This window comes from Haliaeetus leucocephalus, unplaced genomic scaffold (assembly GCF_000737465.1).
Source record: "Haliaeetus leucocephalus isolate CR32 unplaced genomic scaffold, Haliaeetus_leucocephalus-4.0 Scaffold1, whole genome shotgun sequence".
In the NCBI taxonomy this organism is placed as follows: Eukaryota; Metazoa; Chordata; class Aves; order Accipitriformes; family Accipitridae; genus Haliaeetus; species Haliaeetus leucocephalus.
The window spans coordinates 14,225,228-14,243,000 of NW_010972437.1; the positions used below are offsets into that span (position 1 = coordinate 14,225,228).

Genomic DNA, 17,773 nt, shown 5'->3' on the forward strand with positions numbered 1-17,773 from the left:
ATTGAAGTAAGACAGCTTCTAACTGTGATCACACAGCTGATCAATGACTATGATGGATTTCCATCTGAGTTTCTTAAATCAAGATGCAATCTTTTTTGTGAAACTCACTTTACTTGAATATGTGAATTCACGGAGATCCCATGCAACAGGGTATAACAAAGTGTAGGCAAAGTTTAATGAAGACCTGACTTCAAGGTCAAACTTCATTTCCTGGCTTTTTAACCAAGAATCTGTAAACTCAAGTTCTGATTTCATTTGATTTAAAGAAGACCTGAAGCCCTCTAAAAAACAAAGCTGAATTGAATTAGTTACAGAAGGTACTTCATTGAATGGCTACTTGAATCTTTTGTATATTTACATGGGATTTCATATGTATTATGAAATTTATAATGAAATTATGAGTCTTAATGAAGTTAGTAAGCTTGTCCTTGCTTACCAGCAGTTTCAAACAGAAAAATTATCTTCTCACAGCTTCCTGCTCTCTTTTTGTAGATGGGCAGATAGGATACAGAAATGGTTCTTAAACCAGCTGTCTCACAGGGCAATAAGAAGGGACTTACCTGGAACTCAGACCGGTGCAATGGCACTGCCTTTTGTAGGAATTATACAAGTTTTTATGCCAGTACTTGTGTGTACTATGCAAAAAAGGCATGTAAGCCCTAATTTTGCCACTGAGCTCATTTTTGGAAATACCATTTAGCGAGACTTTATGTAAGCACACCCGGCATGAGTGAGTCAAGCACTCTTTTTTTCCTTTTTCTTTTTCCAAGATAGCAGATCCGGTAAACTTAATGCTAGATAAGTTTAAGTTTATCTTGGCAAGTTTGCCATAAGCAATTTTTTCTGGGAAACAACATCTCACAATCTGTTTTGTGGAATAACAATTATTCTTAGTCATTACCCTAGGTTTACCCAAACAACCGTAAATTCCCTTGAAGTAAAGTGCTCACCTACCAGGGTTTTTTTCCCTTTTCCCAATCAAATAAACAGGAGCCGAACATATACCTTTGATGTGGTGAGGGGCTTTTCACGTTACTTGGGTAAAATACAATTTAGAGTTTTGCATCTAGTTAGGGACGCATGCGTATACTGCTGAGCTTCCGTTGCTATAAAAACTTCCTATCATGATAATATTTTGAGCATTTGTCACAGCTGTATCAGTGCACTCAGAGAAAGCCTGGGCAGCTATTATTTCTTGCAGAGCTGGCAAGTACAGCATGCTTACAGGGCACATCTTGTCCGAACCACAGAATTTGAATACAGACCCTGTTTTAGCTGTTCAGCTCAACTGATGCAGTACTGATCATGACTGACTGCTCCATGTAAACTATATCAAGTCAGGTTTGTGTTCTTCCCAACCAGCTGTTATGTTCCAGCATGTTTTAATCGTGATTAGCTGACATAATGCAGAATAAGGTTTGCTTCATCAGGGTCAGCTGTGGTCAGCATCATGGCAGCTAACTTTACTATTTCCAGCTGTGTTTCAGCGCGGTGCAGTTCTGCAATGCACACCAGCCCGGAATGACAGCGGCCGCACATAGGGTCGTGCACTTTGTACAGTACAGAAGATTATACCCTGTAAGTCGCAAGTGTTTCACTAGACACTGAAACGGAGTCCTTCACAGAGGGTCAGAACAAGGTCTATATACAGCTTAAAACCTAACTTTTCCAAATGGTGACTCTTGCTTGGAGCAATGCAGCTGGCTGGGTGCTGGGTCCCTCCTGCAGCAAATCAAGGTGCTGAGCCAGTAGTTTGTGACACCTCCCCAGACTCAGAATTCATGAGCTTCGGTAGTAACCCTTGTTACTTGCGCAGCACAGCCACCACAGCCACACTCAAGTTTAAACTCAGCTGCTCTGGTAGTGTTTGAAACGAGATCATTTTAAGGGAATCTAACAGGCCAGTCCAATGGAAAAGAAATCCAACGCATGGTTTAAGTCTTCTCAGGAAGCAAAAAAGAAGTACCACCTTAACTCCGAAGCTGCTGTGCTTCAGAAGTATTGGAAGCTGGGGAGGTGCTCAGAGGAGTATCGCCGTGTCCCTGCCTTGTCCTTACACACATCCTGAGGCAACGCTTTTGGTCTCCATCAGAAATGGGATACTGGGCTGCGTGGTCTGACCCTGTATAAGTTGCATCCTTAAGCCTGTGACCAAATGGGAGATCGTTACTACAGGAGGGAGATCCTCCTGTCATAATTTTTCCAAAATTAAGAGCTTGGCAACTGTAGGCATCTGCTTTGAGGGGAAAAAGCAAAGCACTTCTCAAGGATACGGTCAAAGTGAATCGTAATAAGCACAATGTTTTGCGCATCATCTCTTTATTCTTCTAAGGATAGACAGGTCAATGCCTTTGTTGTTTAAACCACCTAAAATGTCCTTTAAATACAGGATTACTGTAAAGATTATGGGATGGTTGGCTACAGGGTGATTTGGTGGAACTTACCCAATTTTTCTTTCCTAAGGTGATCAATAATTTCATCATATACTCCTAAAATCCTACCTACGCAAGTCGGTGACTGTTGCAGTAATTCCGTCCGAGTTAAATTTAGATGTATACCAGGGCCTTCATACCAATCAGCTGGCTAATTGCAGTGTGTACGTACCTGTAACAGTTAGAGCCGTTGGCAGCTGGCTGTTTTTTTGCAGAGCTCACATGTTAAATAACTGTCACAAGTCTTTGTAAGTGACAAACTGGAACCCTTGGCAATACTGATCAGAAAGTTTGAAATAAATTATCGGTATATTTTTTTCAGATACAATTGAATTATTGTAATAAATAACTGTACAATATAATTTCACAAAGTGTGATTTAGTTCAGGGAACAGACTGAAGGGAGTATTGCACATTTCATCCACATCCAGCAGCATTTGGCAGGATTTTTAGTACATTTCGGCATTTTAACAGTAAGTGTTGTGAGTGATAGCACTTACTGCAATTCATATTGTCATTTACTCTAAAGTTATTGTCCTGCTGAAAAAAATAATACTGCTTGTTTAAAATTGCATCTGAAATCACCTTAACACTTTTAGAGCGGGACTATTTATTTCATAGAGCTGTAAGAAAACTTTCATATTCAGTATTTTATAACTTTTTAAAAATTCTTTTCTAAACAGGTCATTTTTATTTTCTGGAAGGGCAAAATGATGCTCTGCTTTGCGGAAATAGTTCTGATGCTGGGTAAGACCAACTTTCATCATATTATTGCACTGTGTACAAATTAGATAATTAGATCCATGTTCTTTAGATGTGCAGTTGGAGGGGGGCTATATTTTGAGTGACTACTTTCTTTCACATAAGAAATGCTAGGATTTACACTGTGATGAGGATTTGTGTTCCTGGTCAGAGCTCAGTGGATTGGTTAGATGAGCTTAGTCTGCATGAATGAATCAGTAATTTGATATTAGAGTAGCTCCTGCCTGGATGAGAAGTAACAGACACAGCAGCTGGAAAATGCATGTTATTTCGCAGTTCCAGCTACACATATGAGTGCTAACAGGCTCAGACAGTGGGGAAAATGCTGACATTGACATTAACGTTACAACATTAAGAATTAAAGAAATTATTTGGAATATTATGTTTTAGAAGCTTAGATTAACCTTTTGACACTAATTCTTATGTGCCTTTCCTGCTCAATTTTTCTAGTGTCCTTTAAAATCATTTTCTATTAAAAATCACAACTGCTATTATTTCTAGTCTGATTATCTAGAGAAAAATCCTCTTTTTAATCCCAATCTTCTCCTGGACATTCCAGGTGGTAATATTAAAATAACTATATAAGGTAACACCCAGTTTGTCTTTGCAGGCAGTGCCCAGAAGGATATACATGCGTGAAAGCTGGTAGAAACCCCAATTATGGCTACACAAGTTTTGACACCTTCAGCTGGGCTTTCTTGTCACTATTTCGCTTGATGACTCAAGACTTCTGGGAAAACCTTTATCAATTGGTGAGAATTTTTTAATGCAAAATAGACTAAATATGTTTGTACCAATAATGCAAGAGGCCTAGAATCAATTTTCTTATAATATCTTAATATTTACTATATGAAAAACAGAGATTTTTGTATACCTATTCTTGCTTATAAATGTATTCTTATTTCCAGACACTGCGGGCTGCTGGGAAAACATACATGATATTTTTTGTTCTGGTGATTTTTCTGGGCTCTTTCTATCTGATCAACTTGATCCTGGCTGTGGTCGCCATGGCCTATGAAGAACAGAATCAAGCAACCATGGAAGAAGCAGAGCAGAAAGAAGCAGAATTTCAACAGATGCTGGAACAACTGAAGAAGCAACAAGAAGCAGCTCAGGTATAATTTATGGTGTAGTAATGCAGAAGTGTATGGAAATAATTTTACCCTGTTGGGCTTTCAACAACAGAACTAGCTTAGAGATACTCTATTCTGCACTAAAGATATTGTACTGTGAATGAGCCAGCCATAATCAAGAAAGAATATTCAAAACTAGGTATACATGATTCATTATGTTTTTCTTAGTCTAGTGTCAAAAATACAGTCTGTTAGGCTTCTGCATTTAAAAACTACTCATGAAAGATGGAAGAAGGCTATGACCAACATATATCTTGAGTCCATTGAGTGATAAATATTAGAAAAAATTAGGGAAAGGATATCCTATGAAAAGTGTTAAGATCCAGTTCGGACTAGAAAATCTGTATAAGTAAATTTAGAAAAAACATGATGCCATGGTTTGCTCAGTGACACAAATTCATTCTGTAACATGGCAGGCAGCAGCGGTGGCAGCAGCAGCAGTAACAGCATCCGCAGAGTCCAGGGAGCCCAGCGCTGGGGGAGAAGCAGGAGGGCTCTCAGAAAGTTCCTCAGAGGCATCAAAATTGAGCTCAAAGAGTGCAAAAGAGAGGAGAAACAGAAGGAAAAAACGAAAACAGAAAGAACAGTCTGGAGGAGAGGAAAAAGATGAAGATGAATTTCACAAGTCTGAATCAGAAGACAGCATCAGAAGGAAAGGTTTCCGATTATCTATTGAAGGCAATAGGCTGACATATGAAAAGAAGTATTCTTCTCCACATCAGGTATTGCATATAGTTATTTTTAGTAGAAGCATACATTTAAAGCATCATTGGCTGTTACAACCTATGTACTGTAATATGACCCTACTGCCTAAAGAAAGGAAACACTGAGATTTTCATTACACTTTATTATTGTTGCTAGTGCTTGAGAGAAAGTGCTGTAGCTGCTAGATTGTCTTGTAAAATAACACGGAGAATTAAATGTAACCTCATATCTCTAGTCTTGTAATAGGGTTGTTTAAAAATCATATTAAAATATTCTCTGATGGATTTTGGGGGGAGGGTAGAGTGATTATATATTACCTAGACTTATTAAAGTGCTACGGTATTTTTCCATTATGATAGCCTCATATTTTCCTCCTGCTTCAATGATGTTTGGAGGCTGGTTCAATATGTGCAGGATGCTGCATACATGAAAGAATGTGCATGTATAGACTCCCTTTTTTTTCTTGATGGGTATTGTGCAACTATTCTACTCAGCAGCTCTAGCTGACATTGGGAGAAAGGAGTGCTCAAAATTGGTTTTGTTTAAGAATCCATGAACAGTGGTATTTCTATCTGCAAAATACACATATAATGAAATACACGCAAAAATTTCACAGCAGCATTTAGCTTCTGGGAAAAATGGTTACTCTCATTTAAGAAAAAAACTGCCTACGCTATCCTAATAACAACGCTAACTTTGAAGGTTTCAGCTAATAATCACAAATTTTGTTTGCCTGCAGTCTTTGCTGAGCATTCGCGGCTCCCTGTTTTCCCCAAGGCGCAACAGCAGAACAAGCCTTTTCAGCTTCAGAGGTCGAGCAAAGGATATAGGATCAGAAAATGACTTTGCCGATGATGAGCACAGCACTTTTGAAGACAACGACAGCAGAAGAGATTCTCTCTTTGTGCCGCGCAGACATGGTGAACGGCGCAACAGTAACATTAGTCAGGCCAGTAGGTCATCCAGGATGCTGGCCGTGTTTCCAGTGAATGGGAAGATGCACAGCACTGTGGATTGCAATGGGGTGGTTTCCCTGGTCGGTGGACCATCAGTTCCTACATCGCCTGTTGGACAGCTTCTGCCAGAGGTGATAATAGATAAACCACCTACTGATGACAATGTAAGAAAGTTTTAAATAGCTTAGGCATGGTGGCCTTTTCTTACTGCACCAGCCAGTGTTTTCTACAGAATGGAACCCTTGGCAATGCTTCCTGGTTGGTCAAGCTGTGAATGCTCCTGCATCTTGTAAAATCTTTAAAAAATAAAACAGCTAAGATGATAGGTTTGCAACCTAAGCATTTACTTACAAATACTCTCATAACTAACAAATGCAATTCGCAGTTTCCAAGTAATAAAATATTAACTTACTTACACATTCATAAAAGCACTATGCTTTTCTATATTACTGTGCTATACTTTATGTTTGCTGATCTAAAGGTCTATCTGGCTATGGTCTGCAAAATCATAGTTACTATGCAATTGAAAATAGTATAAAAAATGTTATAATATAACTGCAGTCAATATGATGCTGCTATTATCACTTTATCAAAATTAGCATTATTCGTTAATTTTGATAACATTCTTCCTTATCAGCCCTGTTGAAAATGTAAGGAAGTTGTCAATTCTTTATTCTCTTTCACTTCTCATTCCTATATATTCTTCCATCCGTTGCTGGTGCAGTTCTGTAGTGTAGATAACAAACGGTTCATTGGAAGATCACATTTCAATACATACTTCCAAAAATACAAATGTCTGTATGAACATACGTGCAGCACATATTGCTGCCATTCTCTTACCCTATACAAGGTAAGAGAAGACATCTCAAAAAAATTTCTTGCTTAGTTCAAAGTTGTCTACTCACATTACTAAAAAAATATTAGCATGAGGAAGCATGAGGAAGTCAGACTTTTCTTACTTTAGCTAGAGTTTGCCTAGGGGAAAGGACTATTATGTTACAAAACCCAGAATATTCTGTCAGCAGGAGCAAGGAAAAAAATTACTGTTTGCAAAAATTTAATACAATATTTTGAACTCAATCCTTTTCCATTTATTTAAATCATTTTTCATAGCTTGAAGGAAAGAACTGTGAAAGTTAGGTAAATGAACTCTCTCAGTCTTGAACAGTAGGTAACTATTGCCTCATTCCTTTTAAAAATTATTTGAAAGATACTAAAAAGTAAGAAAAGTCTGACATGGTAATAATTGAAGTGCACGAAGCACGTATCCAAGCGAAGACATTAATAACAGGGTTCTATATAGTATTTGCTTATCTCATTTCTCCAAAATGGTCTCACCTTTTATTGTTCTCTGTATAGGGCACCACTACAGAAACAGAAATGAGAAAGAGAATATCAAGCTCTTTTCACGTTTCTATGGACTTCCTGGAAGATCCAGCTTTAAGGGAAAGAGCGATGAGTATTGCTAGTATCCTCACAAACACTGTGGAAGGTATGTGCTATGCATAGCTTAATATTTAATACCTGTTTTTTCCAATGGACTTTGGAAAAATTGAGTTGAAATTTAAAAACTGATCTAAACTAGCCTAACTGACAGATGCAATCCCACAGACAGACACATATTTATCAGGAAACCTAAAGTTCTTTATTCATTAAGGTTATTACATAAGTAAGCATTAAAGTTATTACATATGTAAGCATTTCTTTCTCATTGTTTTGCCACCACCTACCTCCTGTAGTCATCAGAACTACAGAATTATGTTTGATGGTCATAACTGAGTGGATGCTTATGCACAGTAATTAAAAATATATTATTGCACACAAGAAGGCCACTGAACATTTTTCAAATATTGTTTAAAATATGTACGTACTTTTAGCACTTATATTTATTCAGTTACTCTTTAAAGAAGTGCTATTCAAGGTGATAAAAATGTTTTTTTCTTGAACTAGGAATGAAAATTGTATTGAAAATTTTTACCTAAACACCACAAATTTCAAAATAAAAATATTTACATAATTGAACAGTAAGTGGGAGGAACAGGTTGAAGTGTAATCAAGGAACAATTAAATACATAAAACAAATTGATGCCTAAATTGATACTGATCGGCATAGTGATTGGAATACAAAGAAGTTGTGCTTGATAGATAAGCTTTGAAGAAAATAAATACATTTGATAGCACTTTTCAAAGACTTTCTTGAAAAGCCCTGTAAAAAAGGGCTTATAGGAGGTTAATCGGTACCAGTACAGGTTGACAACTTGACTGGTACAATTCATATAGGATTGAGGAATGTTAGAGGAATTACATAGTTACCTGTATGAACTTTCTTTTCCTACAGAACTTGAAGAATCAAGACAGAAATGCCCACCATGTTGGTATAAATTTGCAAATATTTTCTTGATCTGGGACTGCAGTCCGCATTGGTTAAAAATAAAACATATCGTCAACTTAGTCGTAATGGACCCATTTGTTGACCTGGCTATTACAATTTGCATTGTTTTAAATACACTCTTCATGGCTATGGAACATTATCCGATGACCGATGAATTCAATAACGTACTTTCAGTTGGAAATCTGGTAAGTAGGTTGTGGTTTTCTGTTCATGATTTGGAAGGAATTATGTCTGAAATAACTGAAGGAAAGAGTTTCATTAGCTTTTTTTCTTTTTACTCTTTAGAAAGTAGATTTATTGGACATTTATTGGCCTCCAGATATGACTATGAGAACATTTTTGGAAATTTCACTATCATCCCTGGCTCATGTAACTTAGGATACTGTAAAATCAATACATTGCAGTGTTCTGCAAAGCCAAATTAAAAATTTTAAAAAATGACACCAATGCTGCATTAAGTAAAGTCCATCTTAAACAGAAGTTGATTTGCCTAACTACTAAACCAGGGAATGCATTACTTCCATGAAAAAGATACTATGCAAATAAACGTAGTGTTACTTTTTCGATCAATACAATACAAATCTTTAAATTATGAATGTCTTTTTAATTGCTGTTTCCTCAGGATAGGTTTACAATAGCTAAAAAAAAACCCCAAAAAACAAAACCAACCCCCCCCCAACATTAAAAAGCAATTCTAGAATTTTCTTCTGTAAAAGACTTTTTACGTGGATATGTGGATTGTTTTCTTTATATGATTTATGTAAAACTATGAAAAGTATCCTGCAGTACTTTTTCCTCTTACAGTTTTTTATATTTTTTTATCATCAGATAATTAGTAAGATATCTTTTCCTCATGTTGTCAACTATATTTTCTCCCTTCTACTTCAAAAAGATAAATTATTAAAGAATTCAGGAGTTAATTTGTTGTAGCTCTGATGCTTTTGAACTGACAGGTTTGATCACATAGAAGTATCTGCAGCTGCAGTCCTATTTTGTCTCTTATTTTAAGAATTGATTCCTTATAATGGGAATTTTAATAATCCTTGTTTTGTAATGAGGAAAAAAATGCCTCAGATCATGTAACTAACTACAGCATTTAGAAGGAAGAATTAATAGATAAACACATAGCTGGTTTTCATATACTTAAAATAAGGGAAACTGAATCTGAGTTTCCTAGTAAAATGTAAAATCCTGTATTGTAGCGTTTTATAGCTTTGTTTTTCAACCAAGAAAACGCCATATAAGTCTTGGTGTCCATTTGGCTACAAAGGGAGTGCAAGACAACCTGTCTATAAGCACCATGGTCTTCCAGTCTTAGGCTCCCTGACATAAACCCCTTCTGCAATACAGAGGCTCTCAGGGTTCACCTGCTCCAGGAGTTCCACTTTAAAGCTCCTTGAGAACCTTACTGTCCTGATCGCTAGGAACCTAAGTCAGCATTTCAGCCTGTATTTATTCATTCCTACTGCTTCCTCAGTGGTTCCAATCCTGTAGCTTAAAAAATAGTAACCTTTCCCTCTCCAATGTTTGTATCTGGAATGTATTTAAAGACTGTAATAAAATCTATCATCTTGAGCATTGGTGTTCCTAGGCAGAGCAAGTCAGATTATTCTCTTTAGCTGTCCCATTTTCTGTTCAGCTTGCTTGAAAATGGGTTATCAAAACCAAAAAAAGAAAGCATTTCAGACCAGGGCTCAGGCAGCCTTTAATGGTGGCTTTAGTACATCTCTATCCTACAGGAAATTCTTCTAAGACTTCTCTCAAACCTACTCAGGGTCACTACCTTGGTGGCTCCTAAATATGATTCCTACTCCGTTCAGCATAGCATCCCATGATAAGAAACCATTACCAGCAATATCATGTTTAAAATGCATTCTTAAATGCTCTTTCATTCCTGTCATCAAAGTGATTGAGCCAATCAACTTCACTGAACTTACTGGCAACACCCAGGGAGAAGTTCCTCAGCTTTAGCACATTGTTGTATCTCAGTTGCTTCCCATACAGTATAAATAATTGCATCTCTGTTGAACTGAATGGGATTACAGCAGGTTATACCAGCAAACAAGCTGCCCCTCTGGAGTCTTAGATTTGGCCTCATTCATGCTGCTGCATACTGTAATTAGTATACCAAGAAAGATGTTATACCATGTAATTTCTTGGAAAGCATTCTGGTTTATGTTGTGAAAATCAAATCTGGGATATTGTCTGCACAGTACATGAGAAAGTCCATATCCTCATAGAGTTGAAATTGGATGATAAATGTTATAAAACAGAAATTTATGTAACTTGATTAGTATAAAATTTAATTAATTGAAAAAATTACTTGGTTTGTATGGTACTTGTTAAGGGAAGGTGGGCATAATAAATCACTACAGTACACTGAACTATTTTTAAGTATCAGTTTTGGATAAGATATTGCAGGTACGTAGCTTGGATTAAAAACCTAGAAAACAGCTAAATCTGTAATATTGCATTTCACAATGAAATAACAAACTGCATTTTGAATTCAGGTCTTCACTGGAATCTTCACAGCAGAAATGTTTCTCAAGATAATTGCAATGGATCCTTACTATTATTTCCAGGAAGGGTGGAATATTTTTGATGGTTTTATTGTAACCCTTAGCTTGGTTGAGCTTGGTCTTGCAGATGTGGAAGGACTCTCAGTTCTTCGATCATTCAGATTGGTAAATATACAGTAAATATACATCAATTGCACTGATTTTGCAATAGGACTTCATTAAAATAATGTAATTTTTTGCCTTAAAAGTTTGCTTGATGTTTGCCATGATACTGATCCTGATGTCTCTTTCATTAGTACAAACCCTTATTACTTGTGGTATGTTACTGTCTTCAACGGGAATTGACAGAGATCGAGATAAATAGATAGCAGTGGGTGCCTTGGGCCTATTTCCAATGTATTTATTGTATATACACACTTTAAATATCCTGCTATGCAGAAACAAATCAACTCACCAGATGTATTGTGCTCTGATTGGCATCCTGGGAATAGATCTGCTCTGCAAATACTAGTAGAAAAGTGGCCCAGATGATTTTAACAGATGAATCCTAGATTTTAAATTCCCTCTAATATGACTGGTAGCTTCTTTGGCCTTCAGTAAAAACTATGCTTTTAGGACATCAAGCTCTAACTTCACAAAATTTTGTTGACTGAACCTTCCATTTTCATGCTTTTAGACAAGAGGATACCTTCTGAACAGTCATACTCAGGGCATATTTTGCAGTAATACCCTTCCACAAATTAACTTTAAAATATCTTTATGTCTTTCTTGCTGGTTGTCCTAACAACATTTTTCTTTTCTTCCAGTTACGTGTTTTCAAATTGGCAAAATCTTGGCCAACACTAAATATGCTGATAAAAATTATTGGCAACTCTGTGGGAGCTCTGGGAAATCTGACCCTGGTGCTGGCCATCATTGTGTTCATTTTCGCTGTGGTTGGGATGCAGTTGTTTGGGAAGAACTACAAGGAATGTGTCTGCAAAATCGCAAGTGACTGTGAACTTCCACGCTGGCACATGCAAGATTTTTTCCACTCTTTTTTGATTGTATTTCGGGTGTTGTGTGGAGAATGGATAGAAACGATGTGGGACTGCATGGAGGTTGCTGGCCAAGCCATGTGCCTTACTGTCTTCATGATGGTCATGGTGATTGGAAACCTAGTGGTATGTAATCAAAGCGTTAGCAAAAAATTATTTGGCAATAGAGTGGGCTCAATCCTGAAGTGAACTAAGTGCTCTGGCTCTGCTTCAACAAAGCACTTACGCAGGTGGTTTCAAGCGATGCTTCAAGTTAAGCTTAAGAGCTTTTTTGGATTGAGAACAAAGTATCCTGCAATATCAAAATCCTAAGAATGTTAGAGTGAGCACTTAGTCACATTCTTAATTTGTCTTTTGGCTCTTTGTAAATATTTTATGCTTCAAATAATTTTAGTTTATGGGCTCTTTATAAACCATTTGCTGTGGATTTTTTTATTATTTATCCTGTATGATTAGTCACCTAAATAATCTAATTTCTGCTGTGTGATGGGATAAATTAAACTTTTTAATGATGCTGAACAGCAAATCTGTTATCTCCATTTTTAGATTATAAGATTTCGCACCAAAATATTTATATACTGTGGGGATTTAAAGACACATTTACAGATGTTAGTCAGGTGTAGGAATATTTTGGAATAGTGAACAGGACCTAAACAAAATTTTAAAAGGTCAGGTTTTTTATGGAGAGGAGAAAAAGTTTTGAGGGTGCTTTTCTTTGGTTATGGTGAATTATCAGGATTTCAGTCTTCAATGTCACTAATATGACAATTTTTAATAAAAGAAATGTTCTTTGTCGGGATAAAGAAAGTCTAGAACATCCTTTTTTTATCTTTCTGCAGGTACTGAACCTATTTTTGGCCTTGCTCTTGAGCTCATTTAGTGCAGACAACCTTGCTGTGACAGATGATGACAATGAAATGAATAATCTCCAAATTGCTGTAGCAAGAATGCAGAAGGGCATAGATTATGTGAAGAGAAAAGCACGCGAATTCATCCAAAAAGCTTTTGTTAAAAAACAAAAAGCTTTAGATGAAATCAAACCACTTGAAGATCTGAACAACAAAAATAGCTGTATTTCTAACCATACAACTGTGGAACTAAGCAAGGACCATGACTATATTAAAGATGCAAATGGAACAACTAGTGGCATAGGCACAGGCAGCAGTGTGGAAAAATACATAATTGATGAAAGTGATTACATGTCATTCATAAACAACCCAAGCCTCACTGTGACAGTGCCCATTGCTGTGGGTGAATCCGACTTTGAAAATCTAAACACAGAGGAATTTAGTAGTGAATCAGACCTGGAAGAAAGCAAAGAGGTATTTAGATATTTTGTGCATTTCTCTCTGATTTTTTGAGTATTTTTTGGTTTTTTTCAGCATAAGCCAGAGTATTCAGTTCTTGATCATTTGTTATTTTGACATTTCTTTGTACATGGGCATAAATGAGTGTATAAAGGAGGGTTTAATTCTTGATGAACAAAAGTGTGAGAAAGGGTTAAAAATTACAGTCTCCAAGAGGAGATAAGAGGTCAGGCAATGGGAGACCAAACTAACCCATAAGAACTGTTTACGGTCCGTATGGTAGTTGCAACAACTGGTAAAGTAGGGCAGTGCCCTAGCCACAGCCTTATTTCACCAGAAACTTTTGTTTGCCTCCTGTAACAAGGGTCCCATGAGGAGTGCCATACCTCATCTCTCTGCCACTCAAAAACTCTCCCTCTGTGGGATTTTTTTTGTGAGTGGGTATAAACCAGAAAACACAGAGATAGTTTATGTATTTCCTTTAGACACTGCAATTCTTTTAGATTTTAAAACTGTCAGCTCTTCTAGACCCAGAGTCCCATAAAAAGAAGTTTTAACCATAGACGCTTCTATATACTTCAAATTCATTTAGTTGTTAAAACTGAAAAGTAGTATCAACAGACAAAAATATCTCATGTTGTTAGGGAATGCCAAAGCAGGCTATAGATATAGGGCCTTGTTGAGAACGGTATTTTTAAAAAACACATTAAGGCTATAACTGTTCCTTTACATGACTTTTTGTCTGTGGCTATTCTAACAAGATAATTTACATCGATTTGATAACATAATTTGCAAAACAACTACACCCTCAGTGACTTAGCTTGTTGACATTTTAGTCAAATCAGAAAATTATCTTTCCAGACACTCAAAAAAATTAATTTTCTGGCTTGAGGAACCTCAACCTTAAACTAGCTAGTTTGCATTCTGGTAGCAATCCAGTTTCTTTGTGGGATAGCTCATCTTCCCCCCCACTGCTGTATTGCTAACAATACTTCAGACACCTGATTTTAGGCTAGCAGAATTCTGTACTGCTGCCACTTCAGTGTGCATAAGCCTTCTTGTGTTCTTAACAAAAACCCAGTGTTAAGCTAAGCGCAATCTTTGGATCCTCCCCCGGGAAAGGAGACCTGTACAAAGCAGCCTCTCCCCATGGCAACGTATTTCAGAGACACTATTGTTCCCATTTCCCAATTGATACCTGGAGCATTAACATTTCTTTTCCTGCTAAATACTAGCCAAAAATTTGGCTTTGACTCAAGCTTCTGAACCACTGCCACAGTAGAGGTTATAAGAATGTATTTGAGCACATTATGAACTTGCCCCAGCTGGAAGAATTTCTAAATAAAACAACATTTAAACAAAGATCCATTGGAGAATAACAACCACTGGTCATCTACTCTCCCCACAACTACCTTAATGCTGGCCAGTGCAGTCCAGTCTTCTAACCCATCATAGAGCAGGCAGTCAAATGGAGTGACACAAGCCGGTTTACGACAGACCAATGGGGAATAGATTCAGTTTAGGAAAGCTTTCTGTAACTGTGCTGCTACCTGTAGGACCAGGGTTACCTTTTATCCCATTGAGAAAGTAGTATGACACTTGGGCCTTCCTCCAGCAGCTCTGTCACATAGTTTTCAGTGGGAAATCCATCCAGCAGTGCTGTTTTGGATCTGAGTCTACCACCTTATTTTATATTGACTGCTAGTATAATGGGACTGTAGAAAAGAAATGATAAACACTAGAAAAGCAGAACCTTTGAATTAGCTGAGTTTTTTGACGCGAGCCCACTTAGAAAAGACTGTATGGATCCCCTACTTCTCAGGCCAGAAGGCACTAACAGGTGAGTTCCAGCTGGCTTCAGACCATGTTGAGTTTTTCAGCACCATTCCTGGAGTTTTACAGTGCTGTCCAGGATCCTTTTTTGCTGGTTGGGTCAGCTCTAAAAGCAGTGGGTTTCTGTGGGGGTTTTGTTTGGTTGGTTGGTTTGGTTTGGTTTGGTTTTCAGCTGGGTACTCTTTTCTCCTTTAGCAAATTAACAAATTAATAATCTTAAAATTATAAATTAATTTCAAATAGATTAATTTTAGTGTGCAAAAAGTAGCTGACTAATATTACAGAAAACCTGCTTCTTAGAGGAAAATAGAAATAAAATGAAAATTTTTTTCTCAAAAACAAAAAAGCTTTGGAAATGTTTTGAAAAGTATTTGCAGAATTGTTTTGAAAAGTGGTAAACCATACTGCAAAGGATGATTTGTGAAAATTGGATTACTAGAAGTATACGGTATTTTTGTAAAAATATCAGACAGGCAACTCTGTCATGTAATTTGGAAAAAAACCTCTATAAATTGGTTCTTGTGACAATGACAGAGCCCGAAACTGGATACATCAACCCGTTTTCCTAATAAAGTTGCAACATTGTTCTTCCAATCTCTGTAGTCACCACAAGATGAAATTAACTAAAACCTGGCTACTTTAAATATTACAATTTTATTAAGCACCATGCAACTCAATATCAGTGAGTCTTGGAATTGTTACTGAAAAATGGACTGGCTGCTTCTTTAGTAAGAGCTCTGTTGTTAGGGTTTGGGCACTTTTTTGTCCTCAATATCAAAAAGCCTGCTGCAACCTAGCATTGATGAAGCTGTATTGCATTTATTCCGTTATTTTGTTTACCTCTACATCCTTAAATATGTTTCCTTCACAATTTTTACCCAATCTTAGCCATGATACCGACCAGCTAGATTGCAACTGGTGTCCAGCTGCACGTTACAACACTTTTAGAATTTTTAGGATGAGGATTAGTTTAAGTGCATTCAGTTTTTAAAAATTTGGTTTCTCTCTCTGTACGCTCATTGTGTTATTGAAAATGTAATTAGGTTATAAAACACAACCTGATGTTTTATGGGCCACCCTTAAGCTACTTCAGCCTTGTTGTATGCAGCTTCTCCCTCACTCTGAGCTAGACTTCCAGCAGTTTTAATCTGGACTTGCAGACCTCTAAAGTGTATCCTCTGCTGATCTTTTTGCTTTATGCTTTTTTTCCCCTCATTCCTCTGAGCTCCCACCTCATTTATATAGTTATATTTAGGCTCTTACCTGCTTTTCAGTAGACGCTACAGATTCCTGGATACATATTTAAGCTTCATTATTTCTATGTAGGACAAGAGATCTTTGCACTTATGGGTAGTTGTGGTCATAAATCTTTGCAGGCTTAGCATCATCACTCATATTTTTCAGTTTAAAGCATAATTTTGTTTAAAGCCTTATCTATCACTGATACACCTTCTATTTAATGGATCCATACAATGCAGAAGGAAAACCAACGGTTGTACAAATTCCATATACGTTTATCAGCAATTTACTTATGTGGAATACTAGAACATTCAAAAACATAGCAGAATTCTTTACTTATTCTGAACACAACTAATATTTGCCTTAAAAATATTTACTGTGCATTTGTGATGCTTTTTTTTTCCCTTTACAGAAGTTAAATTCGTCTAGTTCATCCGAAGGTAGCACCGTTGATATTGGACTTCCTGCAGAAGAACAACCAGAAGCTGAACCTGAAGAAGCCCAGGAGCCAGAAGCCTGCTTCACAGAAGGTGTTTGGAACAAAAATTATAATACTTACTAATAATACTTATTCATTAAATATGGAATAGTTATCTATTTAAACTAAGTATTAATATTTGTGTATTGAATTACTCTTTCGTTAATGTTTAAATATGATTATTAGCAGTAGTACTTTTAGACCATAATTTACCATATGGATACTGATACTGCAATTATACTATATACCAGGTAAACGATTAAGAAAACATTTTATCAGAAATTTATCATTACTTTTAAAATAAGAAAAATATACTACCGGAAATTTTATTTTATTATGAACTACTATACTTTCTGAGTTTAGTTACAGTCTCTTAGATAATAAAAGAACACACTAGTTTTATAGCACTCTTCATAGATATCTATCAAAGTGCTTTATAAAGTATACATTACTGAAACAGCTGTTGAACAGTAAATAAAAACTGCACCTGGATGGTCTTGTGCAAAACACTAAAAGAACCTTCTACAAATTGGCAAAAAGAGAAGGAAGAGCCTCTGTGTGCCACCTGGGGCAAGAACAGTCTCACCTGGTGAACTCATTCATCTTTCATGCTTCCTTCTATTGGCCCTTTTACACAACTCAATAAAACAAGAATCTGGTCATAAACTTTATTTGCAAAGGCATTTTCTTGTGAGACACTTTAGGGATGTGTGCATGTGAAGGAAGTGGGGAAAGGAATAGGTTTAAAACAGTAAAGTAAGGATACAACTGCCATTTTTGGTACCCGTAAGCAAAAGTTAGATTTAGAGTTTGGAAAATGCTACTGTCAGTGCTGGGGTTGGGTTATTTCTGGACATGATAACAGACATTTGTTTAGAAATTTACACTGAACTAGTAAGAAATAGTACTGTGACAGGCAGATTTGGCAAAGAAAATACCATTATTAATTACTAGTATTTTTCTACCCAAATGGAAGAAGAA

At 36.6% G+C, this 17,773-nt stretch overlaps 1 protein-coding gene across 8 annotated transcripts in view; it reads left to right on the forward strand.

Annotated features, from left to right (window-relative positions):
• Positions 1-17,773, forward strand: part of SCN1A (sodium channel, voltage-gated, type I, alpha subunit) — a 66,952-nt gene that overhangs the window by 15,197 nt on the left and 33,982 nt on the right. For 3 of the 8 annotated variants that reach the window (XM_010567354.1, XM_010567373.1, XM_010567344.1), the window contains exons 7-17: positions 3,115-3,178; positions 3,804-3,945; positions 4,102-4,308; positions 4,743-5,048; positions 5,771-6,118; positions 7,347-7,479; positions 8,326-8,564; positions 10,890-11,063; positions 11,705-12,061; positions 12,775-13,257; positions 16,727-16,844. In XM_010567354.1, the coding sequence (XP_010565656.1) occupies positions 3,115-3,178; positions 3,804-3,945; positions 4,102-4,308; positions 4,743-5,048; positions 5,771-6,118; positions 7,347-7,479; positions 8,326-8,564; positions 10,890-11,063; positions 11,705-12,061; positions 12,775-13,257; positions 16,727-16,844 (2,571 nt within the window). Of the gene's footprint in view, positions 1-3,114; positions 3,179-3,803; positions 3,946-4,101; positions 4,309-4,742; positions 5,049-5,770; positions 6,152-7,346; positions 7,480-8,325; positions 8,565-10,889; positions 11,064-11,704; positions 12,062-12,774; positions 13,258-16,726; positions 16,845-17,773 lie in introns of all 8 variants that reach the window. The other 5 variants (XM_010567336.1, XM_010567330.1, XM_010567389.1 and 2 more) reach the window with 3 other exon arrangements.